The sequence below is a fragment of the Oxyura jamaicensis genome, chromosome 3 (assembly GCF_011077185.1).
Source record: "Oxyura jamaicensis isolate SHBP4307 breed ruddy duck chromosome 3, BPBGC_Ojam_1.0, whole genome shotgun sequence".
In the NCBI taxonomy this organism is placed as follows: domain Eukaryota; kingdom Metazoa; phylum Chordata; class Aves; order Anseriformes; family Anatidae; genus Oxyura; species Oxyura jamaicensis.
In genome coordinates, this window is record NC_048895.1 from 19,137,279 (window position 1) to 19,162,447 (window position 25,169).

A 25,169-nucleotide genomic window follows, 5' to 3' on the forward strand; every position below is an offset into this window, starting at 1 on the left:
GAAAGCTTAAAAAAATGCCAAATGTTGACAGCGTGAAAGTGGCAGTTCGAGTGAGACCTTTCAGTCAGGTTAGTAGTTATTTACTCTGAATACTTTTTAACTTGAAATCCAGTATAGATAAGTGTAAAAAGGAAAGGGGGGGGGGGGGGTTGGGAACAGGAGGGTTCTAGCAATATTTTTTAATGCACATTGTATAGACATGCATTGGGTAGCTAAGAAAATGGGGTAAAAGATCAAAAAAGATCAAACTTCAATAACGGGGGGGGGGGGACGACATGACTTCAAACCTGAATATATGTTTTCTGTTTGTTGTGCACAGAAGTGTAGTGTGTTTGGATTCTTGATCACTTAGCTGTCATGCTAGTGAAGATTGGTTAGTAGGATTTTAATATGATTATGTCCTTTATACTTACAAAATATTTTTGTATGAAAATAGAAAACATACTAGCTAATTTTATTGATTGACTAGCTAATTTTATTGATTGTAGTCGTTTTTAGCCTCTCATTTTATAACCTCAGCTGAATTACCCTCATTTGGCAGTGCTTTGGCAGAAAAAAAAAAAAAAAAAAAAAAAACAACAACAAAAAAAAGAAATTGGCGTGGGATTTAATAACTTCAAGTTTTGAAATAGCCCAGTAATATTTATTTTAAAGGTGTTTTAATCCTAATAAATGTTAAAATGTTTTTCTCCATTTTTATTCAGTTATTTACATTCAATGCACATTTCTTGAATGCCGACCTGTTTCCCCAAGGAGTTTAAAAAGAATGGGAGTGTAACCATAATGCATTAACAAGGAATGGGATTTCAGAAAGCTAAAGGACATAGAAGGAAATGGAAGCAGAAATGGGCATTGGGAATGTTTTTGTCAGAGCCTGAGAAAATGAACAGAAACAAGCCTAACAGAAAGAAAAAAGATGGCAATAAAATAAAAAATATATATAATGGCAGATTTTATTTCCAGGAAACATAGTAGGAGATATTCACAAAGGGAAAATGAATACTAATAAGCCTACGAGCTATTGTTAAAAGGGTATTTGACAAGACATGTTTAAGTACAGATGTTTCCTTGAGTTTTCAGATAATTGACAAAAATATGAGACTTTTTTCTTTAAATATTTAGAAGCCAGGGTGATTGAAGTATTCATTCCAAGTTATAACATAAAAGAGAAATAAATCTATTTTACTTTTGATAGCCACTTAGCACTTAAAGCATTAAGTGATTCACGTTGACTTAGTTTATTTGATTTAGTATTCCTACATGCCTAGTGTGCAGATAAGGCCACAGATGTCTGCATAGTTTAATCTCTCATCAGAAATTTCTGTCATGGAAGACCACTCTCAGGTTTGGTCAGTGCAATACATTTGTTTGCTGTGATTTCATCCGTTCACATGTTAACTACTCATAAATAGCTTAAGTTGTTGATTTACAGTCTTGGTTCCCTCTTCTGGTGAGGAGAAAAGCTGCAGGCAGAAGCAAACCCATAGTTTTTCATGAGTTGTTAGACTAGTACATTACAAATACTGCATAGGTCAATCTGAAAATACTATGAAATAATAGAATTTCAAGTAATAAGGTAGCATACTCTTGTGCAGTTTCAGAACCAAATGCTTTTTTTACGGAAGTAATCAAGATAATGAGTCTCTGATATGCTTGGGGAAAAATGTACTGTTGTTACTTTTGAATTAAAGCTATTCCTAAAATAAAATGCATTTTCCAGTGTACTGTGCTATGTGGATGATCGGTAGGTGAGGCAGAAGGAAAAATGCAAGCTAGGGTTACTGATCTGTCAGCTCATTCAGGTCTCACTCCTCGGCTGCCTGTCATGTCGCATGGCTCAAGAGCAGAATTACTCCACCAGAATTACTGGTACATTGTACATTGCTGCTGAACTTACTTTAAATCCAGACTAAAGTGTGATTTTATTTTTTTAGTGGATGACTGCTTGTATTTTGATACTACAATTATAATTTCAATACAGAGAGAGAAAGATGCAGGAAGTAGGTGTGTGATTTCTATGAACTCCAACAGCACAAGCATATACGATCCTAGGAATCCAGGGCACATGAAAACCTTTACATTTGATCTGGCATACTGGTCTCACAGTGGCTTTCTAAAGGATGAGAATGGCACGTTCATCTCAGCAGGATCCAACAGTTACGCTGGCCAAGTAAGTAACAGCAGTTGTAACTATTACACAGTTGTAGACTAGTCAGTTCATTTATCTTTGTTATTAACACTCAAGACAGTGGATGGAATGAAACTGACTGGTGGCATCTTGTTCACTGGTTTGAAGCATCATCTACATTTTATCAATGTTTCTTTTGTCCTGCAGCTTAGTCTAAGTAAGTTTGCAAATCCTGATTCTTCATTTAAACTGCTAGTGAGGTGAGAGCGCTCTGACGTGGCAGCAGTGCTTCTGTATGTATTTGCCTGTTCATCTTTCAATATGATTTATTTGATCATTTTTTAGAGAGAGGTATTTCGTGATCTTGGTCAAGGAGTGCTGGATAGCGCATGGCAAGGTTATAATGCTACTCTCCTAGCGTACGGTCAGACCGGCTCGGGGAAGAGCTATTCCATGATTGGGTACGGTGCAAACAGAGGACTGGTTCCCAGTGTGTGCGAGGAGCTCTTCAAAGCAATCCAGAGTCAGGAAAAGAACAAACAGTACCAGGTGGGATTAGCACAAACTGTCATTTATTCCCAAAATCTTTCCAGATTGTACTCTAAAGATTTTATTGAATTCAAATTAGCAAAATTAGAAACTGTGAATATATGGAGCAAATTAGTATACAAACCATAGTAGGTCTTGTAAGTGTTGGATAAAAAGTTGATATAATACAGCTAGTTTTACAGATAATCCCTAAAAATGAGGATTTCTGTCACAGGTGTAACTAAAAGTAAGATGATTTTAATTTTAGTTATGCAGTTATGCTTCCTAACCTCACTCTCTTACAGGGTGCTTGTGAGAAAATCTTTCCAACATCTTAGTAAAGAAAATCAGTGTTTTCTTCTGTATACCTGTTAGAGAAGTTTTTAGAGTGTTGTATCTCTTTGCAATAGGAAAAATGTTTTTAGCCTTGTACTACAGCGTCTGTAGCTGCTGGGTGCTCCCACTTCATCTGCATCCTTTTCTGCTTGTAGTCCAAGTAACTTTCATGCAGCAACACTTTTCAAATTCCAGCACTGCTCTAGGCACTAAGCTTCGCTTGCATGCAGTGGTGCCTTCTGTCTACAAAAATGCCAGCCTGATGACCAAGGGCTGCTTGTGACCCAGTCCTGTGCTACTTCCCTTAAGAAAAAAGCACTTTCTATTCCCTAACCAGTCTCCCCAGCTGTGCCATAGGCCTGCCGTTTGTGAACACTTGTATTTTCTTTTGAGGTCCTGTAAAGTCATCATCCCCTGTGTACCTCTGTGATAAGGGAGGAAAAACAAAACAAAACAAAACTCATTCCTTCCCATCTCACTATATCAACATGTAAATTGAAATCCTGTTTGGAGTTGTTACTACTCTTACAGGCAGCAAATGTTGTTGCTGGCAGCTCCCAGGAGCCAGGACTTCCTTGCTGCTGGAGCCCAGCCCAGCACCCCTGAGACCTGGGGGTCTCTGTCCCAGACCCGAGGACATGGCTTTCTCTTTTCCAGGTTCAGCCATTAAGGAGTCTGAGTGTTCATCACACCCACTCATGACAGTAATGCAGGATGCCAGGGCTGTGCCTGTAACATTTCCAGTCTAACACCATGGCAACTCACAGAAAATGTAAATGTCAAGCCCCCTTCTTCCTCTTATGCTAATCACAATCGATGCTCGCTGGTGGCAACACGTGCACGCTCATATTTGCAGCTCCCCCAAAATCAGCACAGCCCCAAGTCCAGCTAAGAGGTTGTGCCTGGAGCTGGGGCTCCTGCACTCTGAGTCTTTCTGGAGAGTTTTCCTCCTCCTCCCCGGTTAGCCCGCTATGGAGCTGGCTCACAAATCACACGTGCACACCCATGAACCTATTGTTACTGGAAAACTCGAGCACCCTGTCCCCTCTTGTCACTGCCCCCGGTGTGTGGGCCCTGGGCCCATGCTCCCTGGTCCATCCGTGGGCACGTAGGCCCTCCCCCCTCTGGCTGTTGCCGCCACAGGCCCGTGAGCCTCTGCCACCTGTGTCCAGCTTGGTTTGCTGATGCTCAGCTTGTCCAGTTGCCAGCCCTAAGGGCACCCGGGCCCTCTGAGCCACGGTCCCACCAGATCCCCATGCTTGAGCCATTGCTCACACCGGTTGCGGGTGCCTCGGGTACAGGGGTCGCTGTCACCCAAGGTCTGACTCCAACTGCTGACATTAGGCCTTGCAGCACGCAGTGTGTGGGGCAGCAAGGGAATTTGCACAGCTAGGTGGTTAAGGAAGGGTTTAATAAGATAGGACAGGCTGCAGTGACCAGATACAGGGCTCTGGAAGACAAACATGCTGACAGACAGCTCTCAGCACACAACCAGCCCCTTTCATCCTTCCCTCTGACTGTTCCTCCCTTATCCACTCATCCCCTTGTTTCCCCCCCACTTGACCTCTTCCTTAAAAGTTCCTTAGGTCTCTCAGCCTCCCTCAAGGATGCAAAATACTCATGTGCACCTTGCTTCACTTTTCTTACCAGTTTCAAAATCCTGGCTGGCCCTCCTCAGAGCTGTGCCTGCAGTTTCTTAACGGCTCCTCTATCAGTCTCTGAAGAGTTTGGGTCTTTGCTGTTGTCCCTGTTACTGCTTATCGGGGTCCGGTGGCCTCGTGCCTCTGCCTGCTCTGCTTACTGCTTCTCTGGTGCTTGCTGCTGCCTGTAAATGGAAAAGGTCCTTGATCTGATCACCATGATGTCGTAGGTGCTCTGTATATAAGTACAATGATTTATCGTAATACACCTTATGATATAGCCTATATAGACTGCAATGAGGATTATGCATACAAGCATAGGTTAAGGAAATGCTGGAGAGTTGTGATAAGGCAGCATGGATCCGATAAATAATTGCTTCAGTTGAGCTTATGTAATGGGTTGGGATGAAGTGAGTATTTGATCTGTGTAACCTGTGTTACTTTTACAGTGGGATGATACTCCATTACAAGACTTGTTTTCAAATGCATTTTTCTTCTTCTTTTTGTTTTTACAGATTACTTTCAGTATGCTGGAAATCTATAATGAACAGGTAATAAACTCACTTTAAACTCACTTTTTTTTTTTTTTTCAGTACTAACAAATCTTTGTTTTCTATGTACGTTGCTTGATTTTTTTAATTATTTTTTTTTTCATACTGTAATTTGAAAATAAGCCTTTTTGTTCTCACAACATGATCCTCCTGGGTACGTTGGCTGACAAGCACGGGCAATATCTGGACCCAAGAGCATCTTTTTGCTTCCTGAGCTAAATGAAAGTCTGGTAGCAAAAGTCTGCTCAGGTTCATAAATTGCATTTGTATGCATCTACCAGAGTGGGACAGTGAGAGTTATATTGGAAAGATCTCAGACTAAAACTAAGCTCTTGAAGCAGTGCTGTCTTTGGCAAGAGATGTCATAATGAAGGCCAACATCCCCTTTGCAGTGGCAGGTCTAAGTGGGAGCTGTGCCGCTAGACCCAGCAGTGGTTTGGGCAGGAGGCCACCACAGCCATCTGCCAGCAGCACAGCCAGCTGCTCTGCACACTGGTGGCCGAGCTGTTTCATCCTCCATAATGCTTTTCTGCTTTAAGTGTTTGGTGGTTTTTTGGAGAAAAGAGTGATTAAGACAAGATTTTTCCTTAGTTTACTTTCGCTGTTGTTATCTCCATGTCCTGGCAGACCTAGGAGGCATTACTAATTGCAAATGGATAAGCTGTTTCTCTTAAGCTGGGAGGGACTTCTGAAGATGGTATAAGTCTCAATGAATTATTTCCCTTGCTCTTCATTAGTTTTGAGCCACGTGGCCAATTTCAGTCAAATTTGATGCAGTAGACAGGAAGGAGAATGGAAAGAAGAATTCACAGGAAAACAAACATTATTAGCTTTAGCAGCTCAATAAGCTTTTTAAAACTAATAATGACATAATTTTGCCAGCATTTTAAGTCTACAGATAGGAACTTTCAACATAGATTAAATTTAACTGGAAAGTGGAACTCTCTGGGAATGAGTTTCTAAACATAGTAAAGTCAGAATAGCTACCACATGATCAGCTGTAGTCTGTCTTTATTATTCTGTCCTTACTTAGAGTAGTATTTTTTTTTCTTATTTTAGTAATATATTTTAACTACAAATCTCTTTCCACAGGTAACAGACTTATTGTCTAAGACCAAGAAGCCTGGTGGGCTCAAGATTAGAGAAGATCAGCACCAAGGTTTTTATGTGGACGGTTTGAAGTCAGTGCCTTGTGATAATTATGCACAGATTGAGAGGTTAATGGATCAAGGGAACAAGATGAGAACGACAGCTACAACCACCATGAACGCCAGCAGCAGTCGATCCCACATGGTCGTCACAATCCAATTCAAACAGGTGCTGTATGAAGACACTGTTTCCACTGTGTTTCTTACCACCTCCAGGTCAGAGTGATCATGAGTCAGAGTGGTGGGAACACACCAGGTTTCGTTACCCCGAGGCGGCAGGGCCAGCCTTGCCAGGTTTTGTCACTCACACATTGTCACACCGCTGCTCTTGGGGCGGAGATCACTGAAGACAGAGATGTCCTAAACCATGGCCTGCTTGCAGAGAGGCTGATGGCATCTGGCTGATGTCCAGAAATAACCTACAGCTTCTGTTTGTCTCTGTTAGCTCTTGCTTGCCCATCAGCGGTATGCGTAGCTCCTGGGCTCAGTGTAGTAAGTGGCCCCACAGCAAACCAGCTCTGCTCATGCAGCGTGGCACCAGAGCGGGGCAGTCCCTGGCTGTCTGTGTCTTCTCCCTGACCCCTCGTGGGGCCATGCTGCAGAGGGGCATGCAGCCCATCCCTGGCCCATCTAGGACAAGACCTGGGAGGAAGAAATCCCACTTAAGAGCTCCTAGGAGCCAAAGTCATTTTCATCCCACTTTTCCATGGGTAGAAGGGATGAATGGCATTGCCTGCTGCTTAATTCTGGGAAGCAGCGGGTCTTTTCATTTCAGACACACCTTTACAGCTCTCACATGGTAAGTAATTCTTAATATATGGAATGTTCCACTATTGGTAAATATCACAAAATTTTTACTCGGAGTGTCTGCACAGGGTGACATTTTCGGTATCTTAATAGTACCTGAACAACTGATTTGGTAACCTTTCCTAATATTGATGCCATACTTTCACAGATTTTTCTAGATGAAGCAATCACTAAACAATCAGTTATAAATCTGGTGGACTTGGCAGGAAGTGAAAGGCAAAAATCATCAGGATCTGAAAAAGATAGATTGAAGGAAGGAACACGTGTAAATCTAAGCCTAACCACGCTAGGAAATGTCATCAGGTAATCATTATTACTTTAAAAAAAAAAAAAAATGTGTGCAGTAGAAAACAAATTTCTGCATATGAATAACAACCTCTTAATTCAAGTCTTCCTTCCTTGCAGTGTGGTTTACTAAAAATACTAGTTGAATGAAGTCTCACTGTGTTCCTGAGATAATACGTAAGCACATGGAGACAAAAATATTAATTTTTCCTGGCTCCATATGCTGTGAGTGCTTGGACTGCCTGCTCATCTTTTGAAGCAGTGGCAGGCTGTGCAGCAGGGCTGTTGCTCAGTGCATCAGACAACCAGGCCCTTCTGAAGATCTTGAACTGAGCCATTCAAAACTTTCCCTTCAGTTTGAAAATCTTGACAGCAAATTGTTTAGGTTGAGCATGAAGGAGGATTTTTTGTGTTCCCATAATGAATATATTGAAGTATCTAATTTATTATTATTATTATTTTTTTTTATTTTATTTTTCCCTAAGGTTGGTTTTCATATTTGCACTTATGTTGTTCACCCCTTTTCACTAAACCCTTTCTTTTCCCGTAGTGCTCTGGCTGAGGCAGCTACAGGAAAGAAAGTGCTGCATATCCCATACAGGGACTCTGTGCTGACTAAGCTCCTGCAATCTGCTCTGGGGGGGAACAGCAGGACAATCATGGTAAATTGATTCTTGAATTTATAACAACTCAGTTTACCCATTGAAATAGAATTGCCTGGCTCTAACATTGGTGAAAATGGGTGTAATTTTGTGTAGAGATTGCTTTCTACCTACCATAATGGTGAAAGCACTTCTGCTACTACTACCAGAACATATGTATTATTCAAACGGACAGCACTTGTGGTTATTGAATACAAATGTGGCTGGCACAAAATGTATAAAACCTAATGCAGACACATGCAAAAAACATTTTTTTAAATATAAAAAATATACAGATAAATATAGCTGTAAAACTCATTTTTTAAATATAAAAGCTGCGTTCTTTACATAAAAATAGGCTGTATAATGATTTTTTTCCTGATTTCTGAGATAATTGTGCTGTGCATCAGATATAGCATTCAGAAGTAGGAAGAATCTCCCATAGGCTCTTTTCTTTGCCTCAGGTGAATTGTGTTCCAGCATCTTTGATGATTTTTTTTAAGTACCATTAAATGAAAGATGAGAAAATATGAATAGCAAATGTGCAATTGTGAAAATGGTTTTAAATGCGTATAGTCTTGAAACAGTTTACCTGAGTTTCTTCAAATACTAATTTTCTTAATTCATCAACGATGATGTGAACAGAGTTCACAACTTTTTCAGAGTTCACAAGTTCATATTTTACAACTGTTACTTGTTGAAGAACCATCAAATGTGATGGTAGGGTAAGCCAGTGCCAGTAGGATTCTGGCACCTTTAGTATTAATTTTTGCAAAAACTACCTGTATCTGCTCATCTTTCTTTCTCATTTCTTATAATAGTGTTAAAAAGTGTACATTCGCAGCCAGATTTCTAGGACACTAGGGTTCTTCTTTTATGTTTAAAGACTTAGTGGTATATTTTCCCATGTTAATCTTTTTCTGATCTGGGGAAGTGGTTAAGACTACTTTAAAAAATCTTATTCAAAATCTAATGTCAGAAAATATTTTTTGTGTGTTTGCAGATTGCAGCCGTCAGTCCAGCAGACATCTGCTATGAAGAAACTTTGTCAACGTTACGGTACGCTGAAAGGTAGACTGCTGTACTTTTTTATTTCCTGGTCTAGGTGCACATTGCAGGCAGATGCTGGGCAAAATGAGAAAAAAATGCCAATTCTAAGTGCTCAGCAGCTCAGGATGAAAGAAAAATTAATCTGTGAATAAGCAAGAGCAGCATAGTAAGAGTTTATTCTTATTTGTGAATGGCTTATATTTTTTTAAAAAACTGAATTGTTTGACAAAGTGACTATTTTTCCCTGGGTCTCTTTTCTGGAGAAGAAGGCTCCTGCTGTCGTCCTTCCCTTTCTCAGGCTCAGGAGAGATAATCTCCCATTTTGTAGTCCTTTCAGTGGGGACGTCCTTTCACTGTTAATCCCAGTATCAATTCCTCCTTACTCCAGCTCCCTTAAAAAGAGGTCAGGCAGTTAACACGCCCAGCAGACCGTGGCTCAGGGACATTGCATCTGCAGCATCCTGGCTGCCGGCAGGTGTCAGGAGCAGGAGATTTAATGTTCCCAGCACCAGTTCAGTTATGCAAGTAGATGAATTGCTTTAATGTGCTGATGAGTGCCGTGTCCCTGAGCCTGCTCATTGTGGGAACAGCTGGAATCCACCTGTGTATTTGCCTGCAGACCTGTGGTACCCGTGTGTACTGGGAAAGAAGTCCCTCTTTGGGGTATCCCGTCCCTCATTGCCCTACACGCTGGAGGCACTGCAGTGGCAGTGAGTGCAGGTTCCCTAACCTTCCCTAATCTCCTAGATGGAGGAGTTGGCAGGCAGGGGCTGGCAGGGCAAAACCAAGCTGGGCTATGATTGCTGTAGCAGTACAAGAGAGGACATCAAACGCTTTCAAGCCTGGGGGCAAAGTTTCTGCAGATTTTTTTTTTTAAACTCCTGAAGTTCTAGAGCTACATGGGATATTTCTGAACAGGGAAAAGAACAAAAGAGGGGAAAAAAAGTAGTCATGTTTGACAGAAAATCTTGTCCTTTGCTGAGACGGTGTTACAGCTTTTTTTGCTTTTATGTATTTTCATATTTAAAAGGACAAAAAAGATCAGGAACAAAGCAGTGGTAAATGCAAGTCCTGCTGAGAAGCTTATAAGAGAACTGAAAGCTGAAAATAACAGACCATTGTCCAGACTGGCTGGGCTCGGGAGCACAGGGAGATCAATAGCTGATGAAACACGTATGTATTTCAGCATAAATGAATAACAAGTAGATTTGGAGTTTCCAAAACATTATTAGGAGGCCTTTTTGGTAGCCTGTGACATTGAAGAAATGTGATGAGAATGCAGCTGAGGTATATCCACAGGTGAATTTGTCACAAAGTGGATGGCAGGGGTAATCAAGGTGTTGCATAAAATATTGACCCAAGTGTGCCAGTCCCAAGTATTTCAACATCACAAGCTCTTGTGGGAGGAAGAGAGGACATGGAGTGCTGGAGACCTGCATTAACCCTGCTCAGCCCTGACAGGAACACGTGTGTGGCGGTGTTTCTGCCTCTGGATGTGTGAGTGGTAGTTGATAGTTGTGAATTGGGATTTTTTTCAATATTCTTATTCCCCCTCCCAGATATTATCAAAACATATGCTGCTTCTAGCAGATTTCTTTTCATTTATTCATTCGCAGCACTGGTGTGGGCACATCTGGTGGCTCAAAGTCAGACCCCTTATCAAGTGTTGATGGTTTGCTCAAGGTGAAAGACCAAAACAAGTCTAAGTAAGGACACAGCAGGCAGGAGTGAAAAAATATTTACACTTTAAGGAATATTATAACAGGATGAGTGTGGACAAACATCAGAGCTGAAGGAAGAGGTAGAAATGTGAAATTGGCTAGTATTTGCATATTCCTTTGAAGAGGATTCACCTGAGTCAGTTCTTGTGCACATTCTGGGCACAGAGTATTTTAGTGATCACCTGTTGGTTAGAAGAGGAGAAGGAAAACCACAGCTTCATTTCCAATTCAGGATGTGGATAGCAAACCCCAGGCTACCTTACAAGTTTTAGGGAGTAAGGGCTTGCTCTGCAAGAGGCCAGGCCACCTCCCAGTGTGCTGCCACCATGCTGCCAGTCCTCATCTCTCTGGGGCTTGCTGTTTCACAGGTGTATACCCTGGTTAAAGCTGTCTCTGTTCAGCAGAGCTGCGACTGCTGGCCGAGAGCGAGGGCCGGATGCGGAGCACGCAGGCGGCGTGGGAGGCTCGACTGGAGGAAGCCCGGCAGGAGTGGGAGCAGCAGTACACTGCCGTCACCCAGGCCAGTCTCCCAGCAGTGGGCATCGTGGCCTATTCCAGATGCCTTAATCTCTGCTCTTTTGAGCCTGATGTTTTCCCCTTCTTGACATCCTTAAGATTCGTTGCTCTCTCACATCTCTGACAGCAGTACCCTGACACAACACTCCCGGGGCTTTTAAGTTTGGGTAAACTGGTGATAATGTAGTCCTTTGTTAAGGGACCACAATATCATATTGAATCTCTCATGAGTTTAGATAACGGAATATTCGGTCTGCTTCTACCGTCAATGTATATTATAGCTTCTTGGATTTATTTTGTGGCTATAAGAAATTATTACTGAAATAAAATGTGTCAGTGAATACACTAAGGATTGTCAAGGCAGCTCAGACTTATGTCATTTCAAAGCCCTTGACAAAGAGAAGCAAATATTTTCCCTGTAAAATCAATCATGAGATAAACACCCTAAAACTTGGGGCAAATGTATTGATTTTTTTTTTCTTTTAGTTTTGGGCATGTTTCTGAAAGCAACCCACACTGACATGAATTCTGTAGCCAGACAGAAGCCTTTCAGTAGGAGATTGTGGTGTGTAAGATCCAGGGAGTCAGAGAGGGGCTGCTCTGGGAGAAAAGGGCCTGGTGGTGCTGTGATTAATAACTCATTCAGTGTGTACCTTTGCAGAAAGGCCGTAGGCAGCTCTGCTCCCAGCTGCTTTTCACGAGCCATTTCTGCACTCCACGTGGGTAGCTGCCACACGATACCAGCAAGGGGATGCCCAGATTACAGTTGTTGTGCTTGTTTTATGCTATCAGTGCACGTATGTATTCAGAAGTATTTGCCTGTGTGCATAGATAGCACACATTTGGGGAATCATTTCCCATTTTCTCCAGTCAATCGCACCCCGTTCCTTCCTGTTGGTGCCCAGTCTGCTTTGTCATAGACTGCATCGAGCTGCATGGAGTAACGTCTCTGAGTGCTCAGACCATGCCTCGGTCTTTGAGAGCCCAGTGCTGACAAGGTTGCTGATTTTTTGCTGTAACAAATAATACCTATAATAGCATAAGCTGGTCATTTTGCAGAAGGCAGCTCTGGGGATAATTCCAAACTAATAGTTCTTTCTTAGTATTTTGCTGCACAGAATAGAACAGTTTTGCTAAGACATGAGTTATGAGCTTCATGCACAAAATTGAATGCAGTGCCTTGCATTAATCTCGCTGAAGGCGATGTGGAGGTTAACATCATCCTGAGATGCGTGATTTGAAATTGTAACTGAAACATTAAACCAAACCTTTTTTTTATCACTTTTTTTTTTTTTTTTTTTTATCTGCAGAGTTCCCATGCATTTCTGATAAACCAGAACGTGCTTCAGGAATTGGAGACTGTGAATGTGTATTAGAATGCAATCTTCTTTTGAGCATTTGGCATTTAGACTTTTTTTTTTAAGATGTTCTTATGCAAGCTGCTATATGGTCATGGTTTTTCTTGTATACACACACACACACACACACAAAACCCTCTATGTATAATATTAGCTGTTATTTCAGGCATCCCACTGAAATAACATTTCTCAATTCTTGCTCAGGAGAGGCGGATGATGGAAACGTTCCCTTATCTCCTCAATATCAATGAAGATCCTCAGCTTTCATGGGTTCTCAAGCATTTCATTCAGGATGGTAAATATTTTTAAAGTCCTGAAGACAACATATAAATGGTGCTTTCTGTGCTTTAACACTGACATAACAGAACTGCTGTTGCACTAGGTTGCTCAGCCATTTGAGTCATGATTATCTTCTTTTTTTTTCCTTAAGCACTTTCCTACTTTTATCACTTTTAAACATGTGCTCCTTTTGTTTGAGATCAGAGCGGCCTGAAAAATTACACTGTGAGAGGTGTTTCTGTTGCAAAAAAATGCTATGATACAATAGAATAATAAACCCCATACAATAGAAAAAGAAGTCATAAGAAATGCCCAGGACTTCTTGATGTCAGCCACTCCTTCCCTGAAAATTGTTGATTTGAAAATGTGAACTCTCATTTTGCAAGCTGATGATCTGACACTATCCCCATTCCTCCTACTGCACGTTCCTCCTACTGCATGTTCCTCCTTACTGCCTGAGCATCTCACCCCTCCTCGGTAGGTTGTGCTTTGCTGGTTTTCCACCACTGACTTATTGCTGCAATTAACAGAAATGGGAATAGAGTTGTAGATCTGGTACCCTGTTGCACACAGGTTATTTAGTCTGAATGTTTTTCTCTGCCATCTACTTACTGGTAATGGATACCAGGATTTTCTTGTCTTGTGTTGAGCAGAGCTCTTCATAGTGATTGATGCAAAGGACAAAAGGAATGCAAAAACTTCAGCACTGTACACCTGTTGGTGTGTAAAGCACATATCAATTATACTGAAAAATGTCTTTTTATTTATTTTTTTAAGGTACTTGTGATGTTGGTCAATCAACCTCAAATGCTATAATCCTAAGAGGTCTGGGGTAAGTACATTAATTTATAGAAAACAAGATGCCTGTTTTTTTTGATCTTCCTGTTCTCTGGAGTTGTTTAATTGTAACTAGTTTTTAATTAAAGGAATTATAATACACTGCATAAATGTGGGTTATGATTATTTTGAACTTTTTATGATGGCTGGTAAGGGAAAGGCCAAAAGGTATAACTAATAAGCTTTTATGTTTCTAGAAACTGCCATTCTTGTAACGGCAAAAACGTGAAGTCAAACTGCAGCAACTGCCTCTTGAATGGCACTCTAAACTTATTGTCTTTGAAATTATGATTTAATGTTCTGCAGTGGTTCTCAAATTAAAAACAAAAAGCAAATCACAAGAAAATTGAACATCTTTCAGCATTTTGGACAAACATGCTACGTTTACGAATGCTGATGGCAAAGTTACCCTAGCACCACGAGATATGTGCAAGGTCGTTGTGAATGGTGTGCCTATCACAGGGAAAACAAAGCTGCAGCACTTGGTGAGTATCTTCTTGGAGCATAAAACAAGACCCTGAATGAAAAAAAATATGAGTGCAAACCAAAGATTCAGAATGAGTCCTGCTTGCTGTGTCCTCAGGCAGAATCTTATGTCTAAGGGAATGCAAATTTGATATAAAAATCATGTACTTAATAATAATAATAAAAATACATCCATCTAAAGGAGCAAGCTCCTACCCCAGATTTTGACCATGCAACTGGGCTCAAAATCTTTGTTCAGCCTCAGAATGATTTTTAGCATAGATGAGGATAACCCCTATGCCTTTTATACTGAAATGTTATGCAATTGGTTCTGTTTTTATCCAGTTAGCCCAAAATAATGTGTGTATCTATACTGTGAACACAATGGACCAGAATTAAAGGACATCATATGAATCTTAGTAAGCTCCATGTTCATCCCAAGCAAAGATGTAGTAAATCAGTCCTTCTTGCCAGAGGATGTTGTGGAAATGATAACTGCATTACTTTGCTTCAGAGAGGATGTAGACTTTTCTTCTTTCACAATGGAGAAATCCACTAAGGGACACTGAATGTAGAGATCACTTCCCAGAAAAGCAGCAGCTCTGCAGTTTGCCTGGAATGAGTACTCCTCCTTGGAAATCTGCCTCTGTGGGACAGCATCGCAGATGGGATACTGGGATGGATGGGTCTTTATTCTGAGTCAGCGTGTCTGCTTTTATATTCCAGTATTGAGCAGGTTTTCCTTCCCGATAGGTGAGGCAAAACTGTTCTGGTGATCAGCTTCTCTTCACACTGGCTGCTGTGCTGATGGCAGCTATTTCTTGGCTGCAGCTGCTGCAGTGGGTTTGGATCACCCTTTGCCAACCCCTTCCTTGCCTTTGGGAGCACACAGGTCCTCTCCTCTCAAGCACTTCTCTTTACAGTCTCGACAGCCTGTGTAGAGTTTGCAAGCACTTCACCCTTCGGTGACATTTGACATGCTATGTCCATGACTTAAACAGCATCCTGTGTCTAACCTTTCAGGATCGTGTTATTTTGGGATCAAACAGCGCTTACCTGTATGTTGGGCCACCTGCAGAACGAACAGAGGAGGACCTGAGCAGATACGACTATGACTTCTTTCAGTCCGAGTTGGCAGCAGCAGAAGGTTTCAGTGTGGATAAACTTGGTAAGTACCACTGCCTGGGCACTGGGTGATGCTGTTCTGTGGGGACTGATATTTTGTCACTCCCTGGGCCATGTGCACACACCTTCAAAATCTGCCTTATACTTTTGCAATTCACATATTGTTCTTGCTGGGGGCTGGAGGCTGTGCAGTTCCTTATGAGGAGGCAGCCATGAGTCAGACGACTTGCTTCGTATATACTATAGAAAGAGAAATGTGTTTTAATTTTTTGAATTTATTTTATGAGTTTGTATGTTATTTTATGAAACCAAGGGCTTGCTTAGTAGCTGTTATATATTTGATCTTATTTATACTGTTATGCTGATAAAGAGTAAAATGTGCATTTGCCCTGTGTCTCAGAGTGAGCAGACTGACAGCCAAGGGTCTGGATAATTATTTTGGCTTTTATTTCACACAGATCCAGATCTTTCCATGGTTTCCCTTGTTTTTTTCTTTAGTGCTAGAACTGCTTCTTATATTAACAAACAAACAAAAAAAATGTGAACAGTACTGATGAGATTACATGAGATCAGATTACTTTTAATAATGCAGGAGCACTCCAGATGAGAAGGTTGCTCAGGACTGCACGCTGCACAGCACACGCAGTCAGTGCTGCTTTCCACAGCACGTTTTATTGTCTGAGTAGCTTCTCCCAGAGAAGGCTCTTGCAGGCAAGATCACTAGATGTACACTGACATCATATTTCCCTTTGTTTTTAACGTTCCTCTATAACCTCTCTATGCTGGATTTTTTGTTGTGTGTGAGATCACATTAGGTATTAGTGGTACAGAATATAATGATACATATTATTTTGCTGTCATCCAAACCACTCCCATTGCTCCTCCAGAATTTGCTCCTTTTTTTTTCTCCCATTTTTTCATCTACTTATATTTTTTCATATCGGGGAAATGCTACCCTCTAGTACTTTTCTTAAAATTACTTTCTTTTTTTTGTAGTTTATTTTCCTGACAGTACTTTTAACGTGTTTAGTCCACTGAGCAAAATATTTAGTAGACAGTCCCAAGGTCCTGGGAATATTTACTGTAGATCTTTTGCATTCAGACATTTATAATTTTTAAAGAACTTGGGGGTTTGTGCATTGTTCTTGAATTGTGTACTAATCTGCCCTGCCATTTTGAGTTCCTAAATGGCCCTGGCACTTCATCTTTTGAATTACTCCATCCCTATAAAAATGTGCAGCAATTTACAGAACTGTAATCACGCCGCTGCCTTCTGGCATTTAGCTGAGGTCCAACTGATCACCTGCGATCAGCATCTCTGGGAGTGCTGAGGGCACCCAGAGGACTAGGCCTAGAGGCCTGAAACGCGGTAGCATCGCCTCACTCCTCTGGTGAGGGATGCAGCGAATACGCACCTGAGCACTTGTGTGTAACTAGCTGTTTTGGTACCCAAGCACACATTCTATGTCTTAAAAAAAAAAAAAAAAAAAAAAACACATAAAAATTATTCAGCTGGCGTTCAGTTGCATCACCAAAATCTGTAGGTGTTCAGAACGGGCTGAGCCAGTTCTCCAAATATGCCTGTGTCTGCTTCAAATCCAGGTGTAATATCCACATTTTTCATCCTGGATTGGTCTGCAAAACCTGAATTGCTAAGAAAAAGCAGTCCCCACCCCCAGACAGCACGGAATTAATGGCTGAACAGTGAAACTCTGTTCTAAGGAGTGCCAAAGGGGACTCTGACATCAATGAGTCCTGTAACAGGTTGGGGGAAATCCTTCACACGTCAGGCAGGACAGAAGCTCCCTGTCTGAAGTCTACTTTCTAATCTGATCAATTTGTCAGTCTGATTTTGAAAGAAAGCTGAAGTAGGCTGCTGTGAGCAAAGCATGTGTTTCTGCTGCTGTTCCTCCTGCGCTGCCCTCTCCCTATGGGATGAGAGCAGGTTGGGTGCCAACCACCCAGCTCAGAGCAGGAGAGTGGCATGGGCCAGAAGCATTAAAAATGTATTTTGGCAGTCGACGAGCACTCCTCTAAAGCTACCCACAGGTTGGGTAGCAGCCTGTTTACCCCTTCTGTTTTCCCCCTGATGCATCGCTTCATGAAGGTGCTGTGGGCAGCGGGGAGGGCAGAGCAGACCCCAGCGTCCTGGTGGCGTTCCACGATTACATCAAGCTGATGCCGCTGGTGGCGGAGGCAAATCAGATGAGCCAGGAGCTGAAGAAGGTGAGTAAGGCTTCCCCCAGCTTCTGCAGGTTAGGCTTGTTTGGTACGTTTTTGAGTGTGAATAGAAGTAACTGTAAGAGCATTTGCCAGTGCTCTTGCTAGTGCCCTACTCCTTTTGCTTTCCCCAGTCTCCCTCACCACTTGGCAGGCAGAGAGAAGAGGAGATGGGGGGAACATGAATTTGGGAGTGCAGGCTGCAAACGGAGTATCAGGGCAGTTGCACTGTATGAATACACGAACAATGGCTGCCACAGTGTTTTTAAGGGGATGAAAAGTCCAAGAAGGGAGAATTCCTCCTCAGTCATGTTCTGTAAAATAGGAATAATGAGATTGATCCAAAGGGAAATCTAGATGGACTAAAACAATTTCCCAGTATTTTAACTAAATAACTTCTGGAGACATTTCCTGAAGGAAAAATAGTAATAAACTAGTTAGGATAAAAATTCACCTTTCTCTATGCACCCTGATGGGAGAGTACAATGCCAGTGTGGTGACAGTGAGGTACATAAAGGAAGCCTCATTCTAGATTCCCAGAATTTGAAATATTGGGATTGTCAAGTCCTAGACACTGCAGAAAGATTGTTATGAGAATTTCTTCTATAAGCAGGTTCATATACATATAGGATTTTTCCTCTTAGATGAAAATATTGCCAAATTATGTAGCTAAAGGTGTCTTGGATTTGAATGTGCTTAAGAAACTTTATTAATAGGACCTCAAATTTGAACTGAAGGTGAAAAACCTAGCCTTATCAGACTCCAGAGGCCATGACCTACAAAAGGAAATAACAGTAAAAGTGACACATGCAACGACAAATCAGGTAAGAAGGCCTCAGGCTTTAAGAGAAGGTAAGAAAGATGCAGGCTGTGTACTCATTCTCAAGCCAGACATGCTGAATCCTTGCAATGGCTGTCTCTGCTATGTCCTAACAGACCCACACTCTTCTTTTTCTCTTCCATTCTTTGATGCCATTTTTGTGTACCACCGTATGTGAAATACACTCCTCCTAGCCCATGGATCTATTCAGTTCTCGAAAGGAAACCGTGTACTGCTTGTTCATGGGACAGCCATGCTCCTGGGTAGCTTGTGGCACCCACAGGAGATCCTTGAGATGTATGATCTCTGCCCCTTACGGAGTGTGTCTGCCTTGGCATTTGGGTGCAGTTATCCACCTTCAGACATTTTCTGTCTCTGAACATCACAGCAGGGATGCTCCTGGTGAAGTAAAGCAGGCGTGTTTGATGTCAATAAGTGCAGGGGGAGGTTGTCTGAGATATCCTCCTGGTGAGGGCCCTTGCTTCTGAGACCTCACTGAGGTGTCCCCGCAGCCCCTGCAGCACCAGGTCAGCTTCAGCAGCGTGTGGTGGTGGCTCTGTCTCTGACACCTCCTTCAGTGCTGCTGCTCCATTGCATCTGATCTCTGGCTGCTTAGCAACAAAGCTTCTCCTTTTAAATAATGGAGTAGAGGTCTTTAGATCTCCTTTCCAAAACAAGAGATTTTTTTACAACTGCTTGTTACCATTTTATTTGAAATATTTGAGAGCGCTACTGTTGGACAAAGAAAAGCAATTTTACATTTTCACTTCATATATTTAATAGTCCCATTTAGACACACTAATTTGTAAATAGTTGGTTTACAAGAACACTTAATAATGTAATTTATCCTCATTTTGGCCTGTCCTCATTTTGCCATCATTGATGTCCATTAGTCTTTCAAACCAATAATGCCAATGTATTTTTTTTGTGAAAGCATTTCCATTTGTTCTTATATAAATCTCGCATGTGCAAAGCTTGGGCCATAAATATAAAGGCCTTTACATGCTCTTCAAAAACAGTGATGGAACCAGGAGAGGGAGCCTCAGGAACCAAGCCGAGTGATTTGTTTAGATTTACTGGTATTTTCTCAGCTGCTGGTTGTAAGAACAAATTATATTAAAGCTGGAAACAAAGGAAAATAAGATCAAAGGAAGACTATCTTAATGCAGAAGAAGCAAATTAACAAGCAATATTGGACTGGGATGAAATGAAAGGTAGTTGTGTTCTAATGAATCCTTAGAATCCCCATTCTGCCTGATAAATGATCTTTCATTGGAGCAGAGTCTTAAGCCTCACACTTCTTTATTACAGGTGAATGCTCCAAACACCAGTCTGTAAATGAATTTCATTTGTTCTAGAGAAGAGGTGACCACAACAGCCTGCACATACAGGACTGTTGTAAAGAGGATGATGATCAGTGATCCTCCATAGCCCCTTAAGAAATAAGTAACAGTCTTTATTTGTTGAAAATTAAGTTAAAAATAAAATATAGGTCTTCAGCAGGTTGTGCAGCACAGGCTAGTCTTTTCAGGAGCAGCTTGAACACATAGATCTCAGAGGTGACTCCAAGTTTATTTGATCATTGCTCAAGGTGGAGAGGTGCTTTGCTGTTCTCCTTGTCCATGACTGCCCAAGTTTGTCACCTCTGCTGTGCCTCCTCTGTAGGTGTGGGTATGGTCAAAGGCCAAGTTCATTAATAGGAAGTTCCTAATGGAGGAACTTTACCAGCGTTTTCTGGAAGGGGAGAACACGGACGTGAACCAGGACAGTGATCCATTCTGGGACCCAGTGGAGGTTGTCCATGTGGGATCCGCTCACGTTTGGCTGCAGGCACTGGCGTACCGCATGAGGCTGGAGGAGCAGACCGAGCTGCTGAACTCTGAAGGGCTGGAGGAAGCTGTCGTGCTGATCAACCTCTCTCCGTGCTCCAGCGATGGGAGGTAAATATCCGCTGTCTCTGTATTGGAGAGCTTTCGGTCATTCCTTGTAAAAGGAACTGGGGAGGTTCACCTGTTGAAATGTGTGACGGAATGAAGGCTGGCAGTGCTGAGCAAAATGTGAAAGAGGGAGACATTCAGAGATCTCACTGCTGTAACTGGGAGCGGGATCAGTTCCAGACTCATTAGACAATACCAAGGGACAGTCAGTCCCCATTTCTGCCTGTGCTGAAGTCCTCTGGAGGGAGGGCCCCAGGAACTGTTTTTCACACTCTCAGCCCTGCTGACAGCTCTGTCCCTCTCCCCAGCTGGAGCTGGCAACTCACAGGGGAGGGACAGCCAGAGCTGAGCAGTCTTCCTTCTGCAGTTTCTGCAACGGGGTAGATATGCCAGCAGTTCCCACTCCTGTTCCTCAGGCCCTTCTTTATGCCTGGAGATCTTTGCAGGTTGGAAATATCACAGTAAGTTTCTTTTAGCTGAGTAATGTTGCTATCAACATAGGAGCTTCTTCATCTGATGGAGAAAATAATTATACTGCAAAATAGATTCAGGTTAGTCATTCTCTGTTTTGAATAGTTCCTGTGTCCGTGTTGTCTTTCTGGACTCTTTTTTTCTTTCTTTCAAACATAGCTGTTTTCTATATAGTAACATAAAATAATAAAGGTCACATAGCCTCTGTCCTAACTTGGGGATGTGCAGAGGAAGGAAAAAAAAAAAAATCACAAAAAACAGCATGCTAGCTGTTACACAAAACTGGTATTTTGTTTGCCACTAATTATTAATTATCAAAATGTTCAAGTCACATAAACAGCAGCTCTCCGCTCTGATCCCAGCGTCCTCTGCATTTCTGTTATCACCCCATGCTAATGTTGACTGAGGACCAGGATCACATTTGCAGTGTTGTTCTTTCTATTTGCAGACTCTTTGGGGAGGACGATATGGTCATTGATCCGCTGGAGCTGCTGGGGAGGAGGGTTGATTTCCAGATTCACATTGCAGAGTGCCTTGGAGTCAAATGGTTGCGGGATGCTGTGGGAAGAGGCATTCAGATCGGGTATTGTGTTGCACCAACTCCCTTCTTCCTCAGAACAAGCCTGCTTTGTGCTTCTGGTGAAACTGAGGGCAGGTTTAGCCTTGCTCCTGTGGAAGTCATAAGCCTGCATAACCCATTATCTCTTTTGCTAGGGTCTTTAAGCTGAAGCAAGAATTTAACCTTGAATCTCTGAAACTGCAGAGAGATATGCAGTGTTGGCCTAAAAATATCCCTCCCATTTTTAAGAGGTCCGTGTTGAGCAAGGATTTACACGGCTTCATTTGTTATCCACAAAGATATGGGTGGAGCTGGAGAAATGCCCCATGGATTATTGAATAGGCAGAAAGCTAGAAGTCTCAGAATAAAAAGTGGAGTTATGAATATTTTAAAGCTTTTTGTGCGTTTTTGACAGCATGCCACACTGCTGCTGTCAACAGAATAAGTACTAAAAATTAATAAAGTGCAGTAATATTTTCACATGTCCTGTGGGTGCTGAATGACTGCATAAGGCACTTTATTGAGCAGGAAAGAACAGATGACCTTGAAATGCTGAAGTATTTGTTTCTGCTCAACTTTTGTGTCTGTTTAAATAGTGACATTTTCAGAGACGGAATTGGTTTTTAATTATTTTTTACGCTTGCATTTTTTGTCTTTAGGTATAGAGTTTATGATCTTCCACGGTCTTTATACACAAAACCTGTCTGGAAAAGTGTGAATCCAAAGATAGAAGAAACAGTCCATTTCTCAGCTCTAAATGCGTCCTATGAATTTTTGAATTATTTACAGAAAAATGCTTTAATTGTTGATCTGTGGGGACTTCAAGGTATTTCTTCCTGAAATTTACACTTTTGAAAGTCTTATATTACATATTTTACGTTCTTCTTCAGTGATGGTTGGTAGATAGAATCAAACTGTATTCACCATTATTATGGATACAAAAACATTGAGGATATGATAAACAATTAGTGGTTTCCTGATATAATTTAAAATGAGCATGTTGGCTCACAGCTTGATTGAAGTGTTAAAGAAAAGGCTAATTCTGCCTTGAATTCAGAGTTTAAAAAGCAGCTGTGTTTGTTTCCACCTTTCCACCTGCACCTTATTGTACACAGTGTACAATAAGGGCACCAGTAGGAAAGAGCTAGTGATGGCTGAATCCTGACCATGCTTTGTCTTTCTTTTGCTGCAGAAGGTTGCGTGGAGATGGACTACTCCCTCGATGGTCTTCTGCTCACAAGTGAGGGCACTGTTGTGGTTGATAATCCTAAAGGTTTGACGGCAAGCAGTGCTGGTCTGGTAAGTGTACGTGGATTACTGATACTATGTTCCGACAAACCCGGGAATATGTAATGAGCAAAGGCTGCAGGGAAACATCTAATTAAGCACAGTGCTGCGTCTGAGCCCGAAGCACTCCCTGTGTACTGTGCTGAAGCACTGTAACGGATGGCAGAGCCTGGCAGGGGTGTAACGCAGCTGCAGGATGCAATTGCTGAGCAGCTCTGTACACGTTTGCTGGAGCACCACAGTGAGGTGCTTCCATTGTCAATGTTTCTTGACCTTGCCAGCTTATTTAATTATATTCGAGAGTAAAAGATCGTAAAAGAAATGAAAGCAGTTAAGTAATTTCTACAGGTGCATGTGTGCTCAGACATACGTTTCAATACAATTGTTTTATATATATATATATATATTTCTCTGTGTATAAATACAGCTATATGTATGCATGCATATACACACATACAGAGATAGTAAAGCTAAAGCACTGCCCCTGATACTTGCAGAAATTCTCTTACCACTTTTGCTAATGAAATACCATGGCAACAGACCAGCGATCATTGGCTTAGCAGCTGGGGTAATAATAAATGAATGTTTCTTTAAAAGGATAATAAAACCGTAAGGAAGGAAAAAATATCCATCTGAAGCCATAGAAAAGTTTGTTTTCAAAATTCAGTATCATGAAGAGTGTAATAATAGTTCCATTACCCCATTGGGAATATATATTTATCTGTTCAGAAGTGCTTTTCACAGATGGGAATCAGTAAGGATTTGGTGATAATTATCTGAACTGCAATTTTCTTAAAAAATACAGGATGCAGGTAACGAGGTGCCTGAACTGTACCGGAAGCTGCTGCAGATGGAACAAGAGACAGAACTGCTGAGAGAGGTCAACAGAGCTTTAAGAGAAGAAAACATCCTTCTTAAAGACAAACTAAAAAAATTGGACACAGGACACCACGAAAGTCAGTGCTCATCACGAACTGCCTCAGTATCACATGCTTTTGCTACAGTTCTCTCTTATAGTACTGCCCCAGGACAGAGGCTCTACAGAAAGTTAATTTATATTCCCCTTTTTCTCCTCTGACAAAGGGATTAGCCTGCCATTTCCAATGACAATAAATTCAAGATTGATACATATATTTAGAATTATTTTAGTTTATTAATAAAAAAAAATGTCTCTTGCATTTTAGAGAAGAAATCTGAGTCACCTACCAAGGCAATTAAGACGATGAAACAGCCTTTGGGAGAAAATGAAGAGATGTACAGCCATCGGACCAGCTGCGATGCAGAATTTGCCAAGGCTCTTAAGATCTTCTATCAAAACATGAATGGAGTCAGACAGCAATTCCTTCAGCTGAAGCACTCCAGGCCACCGGTAGGTAAAACTTTTACAATTTTTTATGAATTTTTTTACAAGTATAAGCATCAGAGGCCACTCTTCTGAGATTCTAAGGAATTTTGTCCTAGCTTTAAGAATCTGAAACTGGAGGTATCATAGAGTCACAGGATGGGGGTTGGACCCGATGATCTCTTGAGGTCCCTTCCAACCCCTACAATTCTGTGATTCTGTGATGGGTACGGTACGGTTGGGCTACCGTTGGTTTTTTATCCTGGAGCGAAGCTCCTTGTTTTCCAGGTGTTTTGCACAGTACCAGAGGTATTGCCAAGACCTGCAGACTGAGTGCAGTCAGACATGCAGGTTTGAATACTAGAGTTGAACAGCCTCACACTCAAGCGGGCATGTTGCTACAGAAGTGCCTGCCTAACAGGGAAGCCATACTTAACCAGGCCTGTTGTTAGGTATTTAGCTGGTACTTCGTGCTTTGTGGGAGTTAGCTTGTCCTCATCTTCTTCATATGGTTGCTTCAGGATGGGTCTTTTTGTCTTTTTTAATTTACATAAGCTTTTACATCAGGTTCTGACATCAATAACTCTTCAGCACAAAACTACCCTTTAAAGCGCAAGTCCGATTTGTCAGGAGCGTGATGCAAACGAGCTTTTAGACTTGGTTGGCTTGGTATTCAGTAACTCTTCTAGATTACTTGGCAATGAAGCCATTATTTACTGAAGCTGGCAAGGAGACTTTACGGCATATATAGGCTTTCTTGGCGTGACCTTTTCACGAGGGCTCTAACTCTTCCTGTTTCTGCTCAGAAGCCTGATTTCTTGCCAGCAGCACTGAACCGTTTTGATTTTTTCCTGACTCTATTTAACCTTTAGTTATACAGAGTAAGAAACTCTCCTAAACAGGGTTATCATTTTCCTGTTTCCACTGTTTATGGCTTTTATGCAGGGACCAAGTTAAAAACATGTAAACATCAGTTTGTTTTGGCTTAACTATTTGGCCTAAAACGCAGCTCAGAGTTGGAGCACCGTCCCCAGCCTCCAGCAGTCATTTGAAACAGCCTGTATTGAGTACTGTAAATCTGCCTACATAACAGCAGGCTTAGATGTTTGTTTCTTTAG

General features: G+C 41.6%; 1 protein-coding gene across 1 annotated transcript; it reads left to right on the forward strand.

Moving 5' to 3' along the window:
• On the forward strand, positions 1-24,161 carry LOC118163638 (kinesin-like protein KIF28P). The gene is made up of 22 exons (XM_035320502.1): positions 1-68; positions 1,982-2,170; positions 2,474-2,677; positions 5,148-5,183; positions 6,276-6,500; positions 7,287-7,441; positions 7,974-8,085; positions 9,068-9,135; positions 10,145-10,287; positions 11,237-11,355; positions 12,914-13,004; positions 13,766-13,820; positions 14,187-14,310; positions 15,314-15,458; positions 17,523-17,641; positions 18,352-18,459; positions 20,121-20,395; positions 21,312-21,446; positions 22,082-22,248; positions 22,615-22,721; positions 23,515-23,665; positions 23,894-24,161. The coding sequence occupies exons 1-22, from the start codon at positions 15-17 to the stop codon at positions 24,145-24,147; spliced, it is 3,036 nt and encodes a 1,011-aa protein (XP_035176393.1). The 5' UTR covers positions 1-14; the 3' UTR covers positions 24,148-24,161.
• Positions 24,162-25,169: the final 1,008 nt, after the last annotated feature.